The sequence below is a fragment of the Tinamus guttatus genome, unplaced genomic scaffold, assembly GCF_059628265.1.
Source record: "Tinamus guttatus ecotype Peru unplaced genomic scaffold, ASM5962826v1 Tinamus_guttatus_pri_ptg000384l, whole genome shotgun sequence".
In the NCBI taxonomy this organism is placed as follows: domain Eukaryota; kingdom Metazoa; phylum Chordata; class Aves; order Tinamiformes; family Tinamidae; genus Tinamus; species Tinamus guttatus.
Window position 1 is genome coordinate 1,402,210 of NW_028288918.1, and position 16,485 is coordinate 1,418,694.

The following is a 16,485-nucleotide window of genomic DNA, read 5'->3' on the forward strand; positions in this document are numbered from 1 at the left end:
CCCAGCTGGGACTCCACTGGGGAATCCCATGCCATTATATCAGATGGGAATCTGATGCAAGGGCTTTCAAGGAAAGCTGACTTTCTTTTACATGAACCTGACCTTATATTTTTGTAAGAACACATATGACTTTTCACACTTTCCCAGGGCCCTCGTTTTTCACTCCAGTTGACAGCACATGGCTCTGCTCTGTGCAGAATGCAGTCCACTATGTCAACAAGGTCTCTGCTTCCTCCCTGCAATTTATAAAATAGAGTTTTCCAAAGATCTGAGCTCAAAAGGACAAGAAAAGTTCTGGTGGTAGGTTGCCAAAGCATAAGGCAAAGTCTGCTATGGAAAGAGGAGGTAAGTTGAGCTGTGCAATGGAACTAATGTTCCTTGGTATCTGTTTCTCTTTTACATGGCTTGCCATTAATCTTAAACATTCCTGACATTTTGCTGAGAGTAGGGAGAATGAACAGAGTTGGAAATTGTTCTTCTTCATTAAAACTAAAAAAAAAAAAAAGTCTTCTAGTCTTCACGTCTTAAACAAATCTGCCTCCGTGATTCTGCTTTCCAAGGCAACTTGTCCAAACACATGCCAAAAAAGAGTCACCACGATATTCACAACAGCTGGAGCAAATGCACTTCAGCAGTCTCCCAGGCAGCTGGAAAAGAGCAAGGCAGGCTGTAGTGGAACTAACATTGCTAAAGGTAAGGTAGGAAAGCACGATCTTTTGGGGAGGAAAATCTAAGCAGTGGCTTTTATCCAATAAAGGAGATATTCACAGGAGTCCTGCTAAGAAACTTTCTCATTTCCTGCCCGTTCCAAGGCATGGGAGACAGATGGGAATTAAGATTATTATTCTAGGGAGTGCCCAGCGTGGTATCAGCACTGGGTCAGGCGCCCGCAACGCAAAGACGGGGATGGGGGTCATGCTGGCGCGCGCTGAGCTGAAGTCAGCCCGCGGGACCATGGCAGCACAAGCTGTCCCTCCTCCTGCCGCCTCAGGAAGAAGGGGCACAGCTATGCGGGCAGCGTACCAAACCCCAGCTGCCAAATGGAGGAATGCTGGAGCAGGAGGCTCTCCCGGGCACCTGCCTGCTATATTCTCAGTGCCTTCGCAGGGACACCTGTTGGCACCTGCTTTCTGGTCGACCCAGAGGCAAAATGGGTTTGCAGCATTGGAGGGGCCTCCGCTGAGGAGAGGGTGGCCGTCAACAGTGGGGTTGCTGCAGGCTGGAGCTAGGGTCCCATGCCAAGGTGCACACACAGCAGCTGCCTGCGCTGCGCACAGAGGCATTCCCTTATCCCATAGGGAATCACTGCGGAAAAGGCAAAAGAAACACTAAGGAATTGAGGAAAAAGGTAACAGTGTGCACCTCGGGCATCAGCCCTGCACGGAGGGACATGAGAGGCGCAGGACAATTAGGAAGGGGGTAAAAGGACGCCCACCTTCCCTGTTTGGCAAAGGGGGAACGTGCCAGACTGAATGACGCCAGCACAACTGCTTGTTTTCTTGGAAAACAGGGGTTACTGGAGGTGTCCCCTCTCACGAGGAACAGGGGCAAAAGAAATGGATCTTTGTCTCTTTAAGATGAGGAGAACTGCCACTCTTAGTCATATATCTTTACTGCACCCTAGGGTTATAAAAACATACATCTTCGTTTTTAAAGTCTTTTATTACATCTATAAACATCAGATTGCAGCTGACTGTTCCTGGGATTAGAATGTCCTAGTACTCCAGGCGGGTTTTGACAGGGGGAGGGAGTGAAAGTAAGATTTTTTTTTCCTTTTTTTTTTTCTTACTGGAACAGTGTTTATAGGGAACTTGTCAGTCTCTCGCATGCTACAGCCGCTGTCAGAGCGCCGAGCAGCCAGAGTGAGGTGAGGGGACACAGGTTCCTGTGTCCGCCCTCGCTGCTGGAGCCGGGGGACAGCCCAGGGGACGCGGACGGTAAGCAACCCCACTCCGCTTTGCGCAGGGACCCTGCCTGCTTTGCTTCGGCCCTTGGATTTTCAGTTTTCGTGGGGAGCGGTTTTGGGGGAGGAAACTGCGAAATGAGCCTCTGTAATCAGAACTGATCCCTTCCTGGGCTCTGCTGGCCGCTCCGCTGGGAGCCGGATGGCACCAGGAAAGAGCGAATGAGGTCTGAGGTGCACGGAAAAGCGAGCGCCAAATCATTTTGAACAGAAAAGCAAATTTCTTGACATGTGTTTCTGACATCTCTAACACGTGAGGAACTGCAGGTCCTTTCAATGGGTACGCAGATGATTTTTTAGAAATCTGTTGTGAATGCTGGGCTGTATTTCGGTCTGATGTGTTTTGCCCGAGTGATTGCACCTGGGAGGAAATTTGTCCCTGTGGACACACACAAGAAGTTCCTGCAGAGATGTCAGTCGAGCATTTCTGTTTAGGGTGAATGGGGCTGTCCTCTAGTCTGGGGGTGCATATGAAGGCATGCAAACGTTCCTGCTTCTCAGCCAGGAACCCAGACCCAGCGAGCAGACAGGGAACCACAGCAGTGAAGCGCAGGTCCAGTGTACAAGTGCAAGGGAAATGGGACCAGTGGCAATACAGCAGCCCAGGGCTCAGCAAACGCGGCTTCTTTTTCTTCTGCCTGTGAGAATGCAGTGCGGACATATACAGAAAGAACCGAAAACTTGTATGGTGCTTCTTATTCCTTCTTAAAATATATTGTCCCTTACAAACTGGGGTCCTAGGGCCTCACTAAGCTGACTTTCTTGAGCCAGTTATAAGTGCCACAGTGCTCAAGTTGGCAGCAGGAGGCAGCGAGCTGAGTTCCCAGGGCTGCTGACACCACAGCACCTCAGCTGGCATCAGCAATGATGGGATCTTTTAACCAGAGCTACCTCCTGCAGGCTCCTTCTGTTTTCAAGGGAAAAGGGTTTGGGAAATGTGTGCTACAAATGTCCTGGTGGGACCATACCAGGGACTCAGCAGGGTGGACTTCATCCTGCAAGGATGGGCAATTTGGCATCTGGCATTTGCATGGAGCTTATGCGTAGCTATATGATCTTCTCAAATTTGCACTACAAAAGCAGTCTCCAGTGTATTGTCACAGTGTAAATCATAAAGGTAAGCTGTGTTTTCTTCCATTTGTAAGTGCTGCTGTGTTGTTCCTGGGTTCTTTGGTGCTGAACAGCATAATTACCAATTTACGATTCTCTTTCTGATTATATGAAGGGAGTCCTGGTGAGCTGGAGGCCAGGCACTGAGTCAAACCTTCCAAAAGAGAGTGACGCTTCTGGTGTCCCACTTGGGAAATATGAAAGGAGTCTCCTTTTCAGAGAGCAACGCCTTTATAAATAATAGAATAAGATGTCTTTCCGAGATCCAGCACCTCTGAAAATCTTTCAGAAAGTCGTGACTGTAATCGGCAGAGACAGAGCGGTAGGGAGATAATCAAAGAAACTAGCAGCTACGTGGAAAGAGGAATCAGAGACTAGTCTGCATTCCCAAATGGTGCCACTGTTCAAAGGACCAGGGTGACTTTTTAGCTACATGTTTCCTCATCAGAGTTGGCAGTCTGCAGATATAAGTTTGCAGGAGAGCGGGACATACCCTCTTCTCTATATTGTTTTCTGTTATTTCTTCCTTTTGCTTTTTTAGAGAAAGAAGAATTGCTTCAGAATTTATTGGGACAAATTGCAGAGCAATTCTCAAGGTAAGCAACTGAACAGCATTATTATCAATTTAAACTTCCATTTCTTTTATTAGGCTGAAGTGAGCTATTCAAAGGGATTCTTAAGATCTTCAAATCCCACTCTTCCTGCCAAATTCAAGCCTGGTACACATGTGTCTCCCTCTAAAATCAGTACAGCAGCTTAAACTAGAAGTGATTTGGGCATATCTTTGATCTAAAGAGGATATCATGTATGAAATATAAATGTTTGTATTGTATTTCTGTCTTCTTAGGAAGCAAAAGAAATGCTTCTTCACAGAGCATTAAAATCATCATGTTTGTGTTGTGTTTTTTTTTCCGTTATCACACAAATATGCCTCTCCTCAAATAGGGTTTCTGAAGTCTGTATTGCTGCTTATTTTATTCCAGCTGCTCTGAATGAGATCTCTTCCACTCTACTTCAGCAAATCACCATTAAAATTCAAAAGGAGGAGAGCTTCAGAGGTGTAAAAATACCAAGATGGTCCTGTTAGATGAAGCATTTTCAATTCAATTTTGCTTCCCAAGGGAATACAATAACAAGTTGCTGCTGAGAGAGTGGGTATTGAAGTGTTTCAGGGCCACGGTGAATGCAACAAAATCATTTGGTTTTAATTTTCTGAAAATCCCTTGAACACATGTGTATTTTCCACCAAAAGTTTTACATTTCTGTGGCAAATTTTGTTTGCCTTATGGCAATCATAGACAAAGTAATCCATCTGCTGAAAAATGTAGACATTTCTAACACAAAATGTTTTGTAGATAGTGTAGGCATGGCACTATATGTATAACATTAATATATGAAGGTTTCCTTTTCAGGGTTTTTAAAATCAATGAAATGAAAACGGAAGTAGCTAATCACTTGGCAATGCTGGAGAAAAAAGTTGAATGTGAGTGTCCATTTATTTGCCTTCAAGCTCACTACTGCTTTTTCGAGTTAATTAAAGGAGGATGATGTAGCTGCCTTCTCCCACATTAGTTATGCTGGATATTTGTACGAGACAAACCTTCTGCCTTTCCTTTAGACTCTGTCCTTTCAGAAATACATTCACTGTGTATTAAACTGAGCACGATGGGGCTTGTTCTTACTACTGGCTAAAGTCCATCCTGAGCACTAAGGTCCGAGCATGTTTCTATTAAGTGTGTGTCGCATTCCCTCCCTCTGCCTTTTTCTGCTCTGTGTGGGGCTGAAATGGGGTTAGGACTTACCCTGCAGCATGCTCATATCTGCACACACGCATGCATAAATCAGGGATGATATCAGAAGCATCCATAAACACGCTGTATAATGTTATAGTTAAATACAACCAAAGGGTATTTCTTCGGCTCTTAAGAGGCAGTGATTTCTGGCTTGCGAGCACAAAAATCCCCACCTCGCAGGCCCTATTTCCTGGCTGAATCTGAGGACAGAGCCAGCACACAGTATCATTTCTAGTTTTCCCTGTTTGTTTCATTTGCTGTCAGCAATACTATTGTTTTTAGTTACTGTGCAGCAACAAAGTAAAGTTCATCTGGTCAAAGAGCTCCTTTTCTGTTTTTCTTCCAGGCAGCATCTGCCTTGTAATTTTTTAGTATGTTATGCATAAAACAGATTCAGGAAAGCCAGGGTAGGGATATGAATAAGGCCCTGTCACATGGCATAGCTTTGACACCGAAGGTCAAATCCTCATTGACATGCAACAGTTAAGTCAGAAATGGACAGAATTTTCCCCAACACCACAGCTGCAAAAAGTGCTTTCTCACTAAAGTTGACTGGGAAAAAAAAATGCAAAAAAAAAGGTTCTGGTTCATGGAAAAAAAAAGTATTGAAATTTTCCCCATCCAGAAGCTACCTTGACCCTGCAGCTGCTCAGTCAAACTGATGCCTTTGTCAGCAGGGAAAGGAAAAAAAATCTCCTACTCGCAGAGCAGCTGCAGGGAAGCCTCTCCCAGGGGCCACCCCAGCAGCGTTTTGCCCCAGGGCTGGAGCTTTCCAAAGGCCCAGAGCAGCGGGAGCCCTCACAGTGAAGCCTGTGCCCCGGCACCTTGCAGCATGTCGGGTACCAGCGAGGAACCCAGGCAGCGATCCCACCCCTCTGCTTGGCCACAGTTTGTCCGAGGCACCACTGATTTGTTGCTTTGTCCCTCCACCCTCTCCGAAAATAATAAATAAATAAGGTAGAAGAAAAAGAAATCAGCTCCATTGCTCTGCATTTTCTTTGAAAACGATGATCGTTTTCTGCTTTTCTATGAAATTTCTAACCAGTTCCAGTGCTCTGGGCTCGATTCCCGGACTAGAGCAAATAAGGCAAATGGGGTTTTCCTTCCTATGGGTCTCCCTGTTCCCCGACAGCAAGGGGGGAAGTGACTATCCCACACAGCCTTCGGGTGCTGGCTCTCTCCGGTCTCTTCCCGACACTGCCAGGACTCCCAGCTGTGCCCCACAGCCCCAGCCACAGAGGGAGGGAACGAAGATCCACATGCAGCTGCCAGAGGAAAAAAGAGTTGTGCATCTGCACTGAACAGCACTTTTTTGCTGGTTTAAGGAAGGCAGCATTCCCAGAGCCGCCATGCCAGGCAGGTGAACTAAATTCACTGTTTCCCAAATGAGACTTCTTTTTTTTAAAACGCTCTTCTGATGGAAATAACAGCAGACGCAGCAGCTTGCTGCCCTTCTGCTGCAGCAGCGCTTCTGATGGCAGCTCCAACAGGAGCTCCCTGGGATGACTACCTACAGGGGCGCCCATCTGCTCAAGATTGGACTTCCAGAGTTTGCAGCAGAGCCAGATCCGCAACATTTTGAAAAGAGCATAGGCAAAACTGAGGGGGGAAGGAAGAATCCCAGCTCCTTACTCAGGCAAGGCTCCTGGCGGCTGCCCGAAGAGCCACGTTTCAGTACTGGATTCAGCCCAAGGATTTCTTTAGACAGCACAGGGTCTTTTCAGAGGCATTTCTTGCTGCAGGAAAAGATAATGAGCCCTTAATCAGTGCACATGACAAGGCCATTTATCACTTGCAAGCCAAATGTGGGTAGAATAGTGCTTTTGTTTTGCCTTTTCTCCTGCCTCCTTCAGAAATCCCTTTTCCACCACTTCCACATGTGATCTCCAGGTTTTCTTCCCCAGAGAGGACGTGTGTGGGAATAAGAGTTCATGACAGCTCTACATCTGCACCTCACATAATATGTTCCCAGCCTCCTTCCCATTACTGTCTAGAGACAGAATTGCAGAAATGTATTTCTAGGAGCCAGATCTTTTAACTGATTTTTAAATCCCATTTAAACCTTGTGACTTCCCCTTGGAAAACACATCCGTGCAGGGAAAGCAATTGGAAATGCCTTGTTCCACAGCTTTACTTTGTCCCTGTGTTCACACAGCAGCCAATGCATGAATAAGGAAGCTGGCAAACCCTTTACAATTTGCAAGCATCTCACATCTACTTTAAGAAAATAATTATGTAAATTCTCTGGGGAGGTTTGGGAAGAAAACTAAAGAGAAACGATACCGAAAGTGCTCGGGGCTGCTTTTTTTTTGCACCATCTCTCTTCTGCTCTCTGCAGCTGCCTGCCCCACTGCCTTGTCAGTCTGATACTCTGCTTCTGATATGAACTGGCCACCCATTTAGGCAGTATTGGCAAATGGACTACCATGGATTCCCAGAGAAATGCACCGGGTGGGATAGGGTAGTGCAGAGGCTGCAGGTCAGTAGCAAAACTGCTGAACTGAGTACCCCAAAATGTGCAGCCAGATCCAGAGTGAAAACACTGAACAAACAGGGCAGCATCTTACCTGTATCATCGCTTTCAATGGAGATCACCCAAAGAAATTGCTGATTTTTTTAGTGGATGGGGTCCCTGTATTCAAGCAAAATCTCAAAACCCTTTCCTTTTCCTCTTTTAATATATGATGCTTTGGATTTGGTTTATATATCTGTTTTGCTTTTCCCTGTCCCTATTTCTCATCCAAAAGCATTCACTAGCATAAATAAAAAAAAGAGGTCTCTGCTGATCTCCAGAGTTCTGCCCTTCCAAAATAGTTTGTCGTCACTTATATGTGACCCTCCAGATAAGTGTGGTGGTTCTGACTATTATTTTATGAGAAAGTGATGGGGTAGTGATTGTACAATTACCCATTCCCTTGCATTCCCTGAGCACAGCTTGTCCGTGCAAACAATGAGTTCAGTAAACAAACGAGCTGTGAAATGATTCCATGTGAATGACATGCACTTAATAAATGGTCCTATATCATGTCCTTGAGCATGCTGATAGCTCAGCCAGAGGGAGAGGAAGAGGAGAATATTCGCGTATTTGCAATGCATAAGGTTCTCACAGCTTTGTGGAGCGAAATGAATTGCAACATAAACAAGCAATCAAACTTTTTGCCTTGTGGCTCTCGTAATTACATATGGCAGAGGAACATAGGATTTTTGTGCTGCATGCAGAAATAGCCTTTGATTGCAAATTGACTTACAGAAAAAAAAGTGACAGATCTTCAATATTAAACACAATGAAATCAATTCTTAGAGTCAAAACTTTTCGACATTTCTCCTTTTCGTTCTCTCCCCTGCATTCTCTCTCTGGTTTCTCCATCACTAGTAATGCCTCTTAGAGCTCCTTAATGCTCGGCATGAACTTTGAAATTAAAACCTTTTATCTTAATGGGAACTCTAATCCTACCGGGACGTGTTTGTCTAGCTGTGCTTATCATCCCATCGCCGGAGGTTTTTTGCTCAGGAGCCCCTTTGATTAGTGCTCAGCAGCAGAGAAGTAAAGGCACCAGAACAGCTGGCTGCTGCGCACAGCCGTGGAAAAGATGAGACGTTGTAACCGCTCTGCGAATTAAAACACTCGAGCTATTATCTAAAATTGGCAGCAAATAATTCCTGCGGGCTCTGGGGATGCGCCGCTTTGGCAGCACCTGCACACGTGAGGACCAGCGCGCGCGGTAAGCAGGACCCGCTCTCCGCATCACCCCGCTGCTGCAGCCCTTTGAAAGTTTGTGCAGTTGTTGAAACGAGATCCTTGGAGTTTCACCATGGTAACACCCCTGTTGTTTTCCTCTGTTGACAGTGGAAGGCCTGAAAGTAGTGGAGATTGAGAAATGCAAGAGCGACATTAAAAAGATGAGGGAGGAAATGGCAGCAAGAAGCACCAGGTAAGCTCTGCTCCGGATCAAACTGAAGAAATCAGCATGTGTTTCCCAGCGCTCGTGCAACATTTCTGCAGAGCAGAGTTACATTCTGGGCTCAAGAGTATAGGAGAAATGAAACAAATAGCTGTTAAGGACATTGGCTTTAATTTAATAGTCTGTTACATTTGAAGGTTTATAGCCATGCTTCAGTTGTTAGTGCAGGCTTCATGATTAGAGAAAAGAAGTCCTGCAGCACAGAGTACAGTTTTTCCTGTGTTTCCTCATATAGAACAGAAACTCTTCACTCTTTTGCGGGGAGGACAGAGAAAGGGAAATGCACTTCTGCAAAGCGAAGCATTTGCTTGGGAAACGGATAACATGCAAACTAGATCCAGTAAGATTTAAACTATAGTCTGGGAAAACATCAAATAAATATGTAGCGATTCTTCTAATTATGATCTCATGCTGTTATAAAGTGCCCATTTCAATTTCAGCAAGAATTTAGGAACTTGCTTTCTAATTAAAGGGCTCATTCTGCAATTGTCAAGCTTGATTTCTCTGTAATTAAAACAACAGCAGAAAAAATTGCATCTGGTATGATATGTGGTCTCAGCTGGAAAGCCTGCCCCCCCATGACACCAATGCCCCGTTAGGACACAGAAATAATCACTGTGAGATTATGAATACTTCTGGGAAGGTTAATGAAAAGAGATTTACCATACTTCTCACACTATAGGTGAAGAGGATTTTTCTCAACAAATGTAACCATGTTATCTTGAAAGCCTCTCCCTTTTTCTTTGTTTGGGGTCAAATTCTATGACCTTTAATCAAAACTATTTCCCACTGAGGGCAATGAGAGATTTGCTAAAAGAATTAGGCTTTATAATCACTGGCTTTTATAAATTTTGCTATCCAGATATGTCAGGAGGCAAGCTATTAATGCATTCCTATAAAGTCTAAGGGCAAATTCAGCTGTCATAGTAGTATAAATGGAGAGTAACATTATTAACCTCACAAGATCTGTTCCAGATTTATACCAGTGTGATGGATTGCAGTTTGCCCTGGGGCTTGCATCATTTCTTGTTTAGGTGTGTGAGGAAATCTCATTAGAAAAATCAGAGCGCAGATTGGCAACAAACGCAAAAACACATATGCTGATTTGTGCTTGATGTGCTGTGAATAACGTGTGTGTGTGCGTGCACGCGTCTTTATTTTTCCTCTAATGTTACGGGCAGCTGGGAGAGTTGCGCTGATGAGTCTAGGGATGCATAGGCAGATAGAAAACTAAAACCAAAAAAGAATGGAGTTATGGTAACTTCACATTCAGGCAGTTAACACTACATGCATCAGGAAGTGCAGGTCTGTTCCAACAGCAGCTATGACTCACTCCTGTCACAGATCTTGTCTTTTTGCAGTCTATATTTTGCAATATAAGCGGCAGTATGTTAGGCTATCCATTTAGCAAGAAAGACAGGAACAGGAAGTGCTACATTTGTCCAGTGCAACCTGCTCTGGGTCTGGCTGAATCTCCCGGACAATTGGTAGTCCCTCTCCTATGACCTGGGAGACCCTTGGCATCTCTGGAGCTTTGGGGCGAGATGGGTCTGGGCAGCATCAAGTTGCTGATCCGTCTGGGAGGCGCCACCGTCTCTCACACAGGAATTTGGAATGTGATATGCACCGGCAGACCCTTGCAGTCCGCGGTCTGGAGGGGTCAGGACTGACAGACGGCAAGGCAAGAGCGGTGTAAACCCATGGCTATCGCTGCTAGACGAACAACTCATGCGTGCTCCACGCTTGATGCACGCGTGTGGGAGCAGCGCCCATGGGGCTCAGTGCCCGCCTGGGTGACGGCTGCTGTTCACCAGACAGGCTGAGCCACAGGGCAGCCCCAGCTCCGCTTTCTGTGGGTCAGAGCGGTCCCTTTGCGGCGACCAAAGGGAGCTTCATGCTGGCGGTTTGTGGAAGCGCTCATCTCTGGCAGCTGGTGCCTCGAAAGTTAGAGGCCAGCATGGAGCAGAGTGTGCAAAAGTTGTGGTAAGAAGAGGTATATTACTCAGCAACACATAGTGCTGGGTGCCCCAGCCAGCTTGCTGCTGGCTACCAAGGGAGTTGTAGATATGCTTTAATTAAAGTAAAGGTCTAACTCACTCTGCCCAGCGTCACCTTGTGCTGTACTGCTCTGCTTCTTCTTATTGTTGGCAAGAAAACTATTCCATGTGGAGCCTGGAAAAATATGCAATATATATATGCAAAAAATTCTCCTTGGATTTGTATGTGCTTTTTGTGGATTTTGTATCTCCAGCTGTTTGTCCCGCTGACCCACTCTCATGCCCCGCCACATCTCCATTTCTCCTTTGTAACATAAGGTGATCACTGAGGTCCTGCACCAGTAATGCAGAGATGCTTGCACAAAATCCTGCCCAGGTTCACCATATAGTCAAGGGTTGCTGCAAGTCACCTTCCTTTTGGTTTATGAGTGAGGAGAGGATGCTCCTTGTGTACCCTTGCTGTGAAGCAGGGCCTTTCGTATCATGTATATATCTTATGTATATATTTATATAGTGATAATAAATAAATAAATGTGAGAATACGGAACTATATAAGAGTATAGTTCCGTATTCTCACATTTATTTTTGCAAGACAATAGGATGATGATGAACACCTAAGTTTATAGAAGTCATCACATCATCATAGTGAGATGTGCTTTCCTACTCGGCAGAGGAGCAAAGCAGCCCTACTGGCATTGACAGCATTTGCTTTTCCTGCTAGCCTGCTTTTTGTGCTCCCTTTTGGCAGATGCTGATAACATTATAGTGTCTTTTACAGCTATGACCACTTACAGACACAGCTGTATGTCTGTAAGGGCCTGACGCACCCTGGCTCTGGTGTGCTCCCTGGTGCTGTAGGATGAAGGCTTGAGTCTTACAACAGTTACGAAATAATGTCTGTTTGGCTGACCCGAGGCTAACCCTGGCAGCCAGCTCCCCTTAGGGCAAGCAATGCCCCAGTCTCACTATTTTTACCCCACTAATACTCCTCACAGTGGAGTTTTGAGGAAATGGGTTTATAAACGATTAAGATGATAGCTTTTCACCAACTGAGAGCTTCCTTAAACAGGGCAGGAAGAGGCAGCTGTTTGAGGCCTGCTGATCAGCATGAGCTAAAAAACGAAATGACTTTGTAAAGAATTCAGACAGTGCCATCAGGAAGGATAGTGGAGATCAAAGACAAGAGGAGAAATGAGAGAGATGTAGGCCAACTCCCTACAGAAAAACATTAAAAAGAGACGTACTCCAAAATTGGCAAAATCCTGAGAAGGGGGCAGGTAGAGCTAGTGCAATGTTTTAATCACTTTCATTTGGGGCTTTTTTTAGGTTCATTTGGAAAGGGATGGGGGGTGAAAAATGAGACAGAGTAATGCGCATATTGGGTCTGCAAGGATAAATGCAAAATGCAGGCAGTGCATCATCCCAAGACCGGTGCGGTATGGTGTGATCCTGGCGTTGCTGTCCATCTCTCCCGGATGGCCCAGGGCCATTGCACGGAGGAAACAGCTTGCCTGTCACAAAGTGCTCGGCGAAGCAGCTGTCTCCAGGGACATAAATCCCTGGGTGCAAGGTGGTGATCTCTGCCGTACCCACCGGCGTGCGGGGCAGAGCAGAGTGGCAGCCTATTTCTCTACTAGTGCGGCTGCAGCCACCCAGTCTGAAAAGCACATGGGTGAAAAGCACTTTGCTCAAAGGAAAGTTGCTAGGTTTAAATAGAAGCGGTCGGGTATCCAAGGATACATGACTGAAAAAAGACACTCCTCGCCTGAACTCAAATATATGTAGAAAAGGAGATGAGAGCATTGCACAGGGGGAGAATCCCTTAAAGAGGATCACACTTCTGAAGCATTTGAGATTAGAAAAGGAGAGGTTGGGAAGTGGCATAGTCTCCAAGGAATGCCTACCAAAAGACCAAAATACACTCGGCATTTTTCAAGACCAAGCAGCGCTGTTCCTGCAATGCTAAGGGCCAAATATTTCATTTCAGGACTAACTGTCCCTGCAAGTACAGCTTTTTGGATGAAAACAAGAGGCCAGCTCCACGTCGGGATGTACCCTCCTACCCAAAGGTACCATGCAATACTCACTCTTACCCACATCCTAACACATGCTTGCCATCCAGACAAAGGCCATTTTATAATCCCTAGGCATCTAGTCCTTAATTATTCTGAACCCGGGGCCTGATCCAAATTCCCTGGAAGCCAGTGGTAAAGCTGTCTTTGCCTGCAGTGGGCTTAGGGTTGGATCCTCAGTAGTCTGGAAATCTCATTAGTGTCTGAAATGTTAATGACCATTTTGCACATGTCAACATTTAATGCTCTTTCATCTAGTAATATATGCTTATTCTGCATGCTTGTGGCACACAATTGAAAATAGCTTATAATGTTGTACTCTAATTAAAAATAGTGCTGCATCCTGTTTTCTCCTAATGGATTATTTTTTTAATTTTAAAAGTAATTTATGAGATGCTTCAGTTGGGACAACAAATAGAAAATGCTACACTGGATTCTCTCCAGAATGATTCATTACCACTGTGAAAATGAGTTAGTGTATTTACTAGAGAAAATGTCAATGTGTGAAGAAAAATATCTCCCGGGTACAAATTCACAGTGGTGAATGGGGACAGAACCATGAAACACACAGGATTTTTAGTCCTAATTCCTGCAGTCCTTCTCCGTAGGAATTGTTCAAAGCTGCCAGGATGCAGCTGTGTGGTGCCCAACTTGCACCTTGGCAAAATACCAGGTCACACATGTGCAAGTTCTAGTTTAACAGTGGTCATTTGCTTGCATAGGTCAAAGTTGTCTCAGTGGCTCTCAAGTTTGCATGGCCACCTGTGACCTGACTGTACAACATACAACGTACATCCTTGCAAATTTGTATTTAGAGCCTTACAGAGCAATGAATTGATAAGTTCCATCCATCTTATTAGAAGACTGTCATTTATTATACCCTTCCTAATTGAAGCAATGTCTAGGTCTCTGAAGTGGGCATCACTAGATTAATGTTCTTTTTAATCAAATTTTGTCCAATATAGGACAAATGTAACCATTCTGAAACTTATTTCTTTCCTTGATAGGTATTTATGCCACATACCGCTTCAACTTTGATCTATTGCTATAATATCAGGACTTAGAATTAACAGCAAATGCTATGGAGAGTTTCACAGACTGACTGCAGGGTAAACTGATACTGTTCGGAGAACGAAGTGCATAAGATTTTGGCTTCAGAAGAAGTTTGGGTTCAGTTTGCCAGATCTGTGACATTTGTTAATCACCTTTGAGGTGATGGATTGGTCCATTGCCAGTTAGGTTAAGAGGCGAGGATTCTGCTGAAAGAAGAAGTGGCCGCTACTACACTGTTTGTTACTAAATAACACAGCAGTACTGCTAATTCACAGATTCATGGCAAAGCATCATGTTATGTGTACATTATATATGTAAAAGAGAAAACTGCTTCTTCTCCAGAAGGCAAATTCACCTTTAGCATTATTCTTCCTTGAATCTTAATTCAGTGTCAACAATTTGACAGCTCAAATCAATTTGATGGCTCAAAAAATTGCATTCAGATTCTCAGTACAGTAAACCCAAACTAATTACAGACAGGCATGGTAAATGGGTCAATTAAAGTTACAAGATTTTTGTGTTCCAGAAAGACTTTGACCAATGAAGTCTAAATAGTATGATTCAGTAATGTCCAGATTCTTCCCTGATCCTTTTTCCCCCCACATTCTCTTTTTGTCTTTTTATAAACAAATCTTAGCTGCATGATGAGCTGCATTTTGTTTTGAGCCACTGAGCACAAAGATAAAAAATTACATAAATCTTACGGGCTGACAACCAATTTGAGGGAGTGGGACTTCCTGAAAAAACACTCAGAAAGAGACTATAAATCATCTGGAACTCAATATATTATACCAACTACTTTAAAATTATAAGCATATACACTTCATATTATCTAGCCATGACTGGATGCACTAAATGCACTAAATTGTTCTGCTAGCAGTGGAATTAATGCAGTGGGGGGACAGATTCACATCCTACACCCTTTATGTCACTTTGCCTGAACAACCTCCATCATTTCACTGGCAATGCCTCGAGCAGCCTGCTGGCTCTAGACTTACTGTGAGAAAAACGAGAAAGGCAAAGAGAGAGAACTTTTTCCTTGGGAAATGAGGCCAAGATGCACATGTGCTGGACCCTGGGGAGTTTCAGAGACGTGCGACCGTGACCTCGCGCAGATGCGGGCGTCCATGCTAACGCTGCCTGCTGTTTCCTCCACAGTACATGCTCTCCCAAGAGACCATCGAAGCTCTTCGGAAACCAACCTTTGACGTCTGGCTGTGGGAGCCCAATGAGGTAACAACGCAGTGGTCAAATAACAGTCTGGGCTTACAAGCAAGCACCCAGGGGGTAGATTTGGCAGTCATGAGTCAGGGATCCCATTAGTCAACACAGCTGGCACTGATCCATGGAGGTCTTTGCTGCGTTGAAGCCTTGGCATGATTGTGAAAAAGATGGTCATCCTAGGCATGCCTTGAGCTACCCTTGGGGAATACAAGTGCAGCCTCTCTTGGCTGAGGAGCTAAAGGCCAAAGAGCCCCTGGATGCATTTGGCTGTGCTGAAACAGTCATCTAGAAAAATATTCCTTTCCATAGTGAAGACATACCCTTAAGGAATTGCCCCTTCAACAGCACCCTTTGCTGTTCCTTTTTTTTTTTTTTTTTAGATTTCTTGTCTAGTAAACTTAGAATGGCTTCTTTTGAATCAGGAAATCAAACTAGTATACTTGAAATATAGTCCTGTGTTTTGATTGCATCACACCAGAATTTTCCCTACAGTACACACACACTACATTTTCCCTACAGATACCAAAAATCTTGACTTCTTCTCTTTATTTTTTTTATCTCTTCATTGTTCATTGCTTTGTAATGATTAATAAAGACCTGGGCACTATCACTGATGCCACATGAGATCTCTCCTGCCATCTTATCTGAACAAATATGTCCCTAAGAAAGTATATGTTTAATTTTAAGCAAATGATTACTAACCACATGTAAATCAATGGAGTTACCTGCTGCTGTATGTATCCAGGCTGAGGTACATGTATTGAGTCATATTCTTTTATGCAAGGGTTTTTCTGCAGCACTTTATGAGGAGGTTGGAAATCTGCATGCACAGCTTCTTAGAATTGTCATTATTCTTGTTCATCATCTGTATTATGGAAGCTTCTAGATGGTCCAATGTGCTTCTGCAGAAACATAAAGAAGGAGGATGCATTTCCAATGGCCAGTTTATAACATGGTGTAAAATGAGACTCAACAGATCTGAGTAAAACTCACCTAGGGAAAACATAAGGGAGGACAGGGCTAAATTAGGGTTTTACTGCTGAATTTTTCTTAAGGGAAGTATTAGGTGGCACTAACAGCACCATTAAATTTTCAGTAAAATTCTACACATTTCAATAAAATTCTACACATACAGCCAATCTGGTTGAGTATTTCTAGATGAACATGACAAGGGAAAGTATCCCAGACCCAACCCTTCCAGAAGTACCATATTTCATTTAAGATTTTTCATCTGGCTGGTAGAATAGCAGAAGGACTCTCTGATGGTGCTCTGCTCTATCTCCCATTTGTGAAGATTTCCTCACGTGGCCT

General features: G+C 44.3%; 1 protein-coding gene across 1 annotated transcript in view; it reads left to right on the plus strand.

The window, feature by feature from the left end:
• Positions 1 to 16,485, plus strand: part of PDE9A (phosphodiesterase 9A) — a 48,860-nt gene that overhangs the window by 19,288 nt on the left and 13,087 nt on the right. The window contains exons 5-9 of the mRNA XM_010227170.2: positions 3,615 to 3,669; positions 4,486 to 4,556; positions 8,714 to 8,798; positions 12,813 to 12,894; positions 15,109 to 15,183. Of these exons, the coding sequence (XP_010225472.1) occupies positions 3,615 to 3,669; positions 4,486 to 4,556; positions 8,714 to 8,798; positions 12,813 to 12,894; positions 15,109 to 15,183 (368 nt within the window). The remainder of the gene's footprint in view (positions 1 to 3,614; positions 3,670 to 4,485; positions 4,557 to 8,713; positions 8,799 to 12,812; positions 12,895 to 15,108; positions 15,184 to 16,485) is intronic.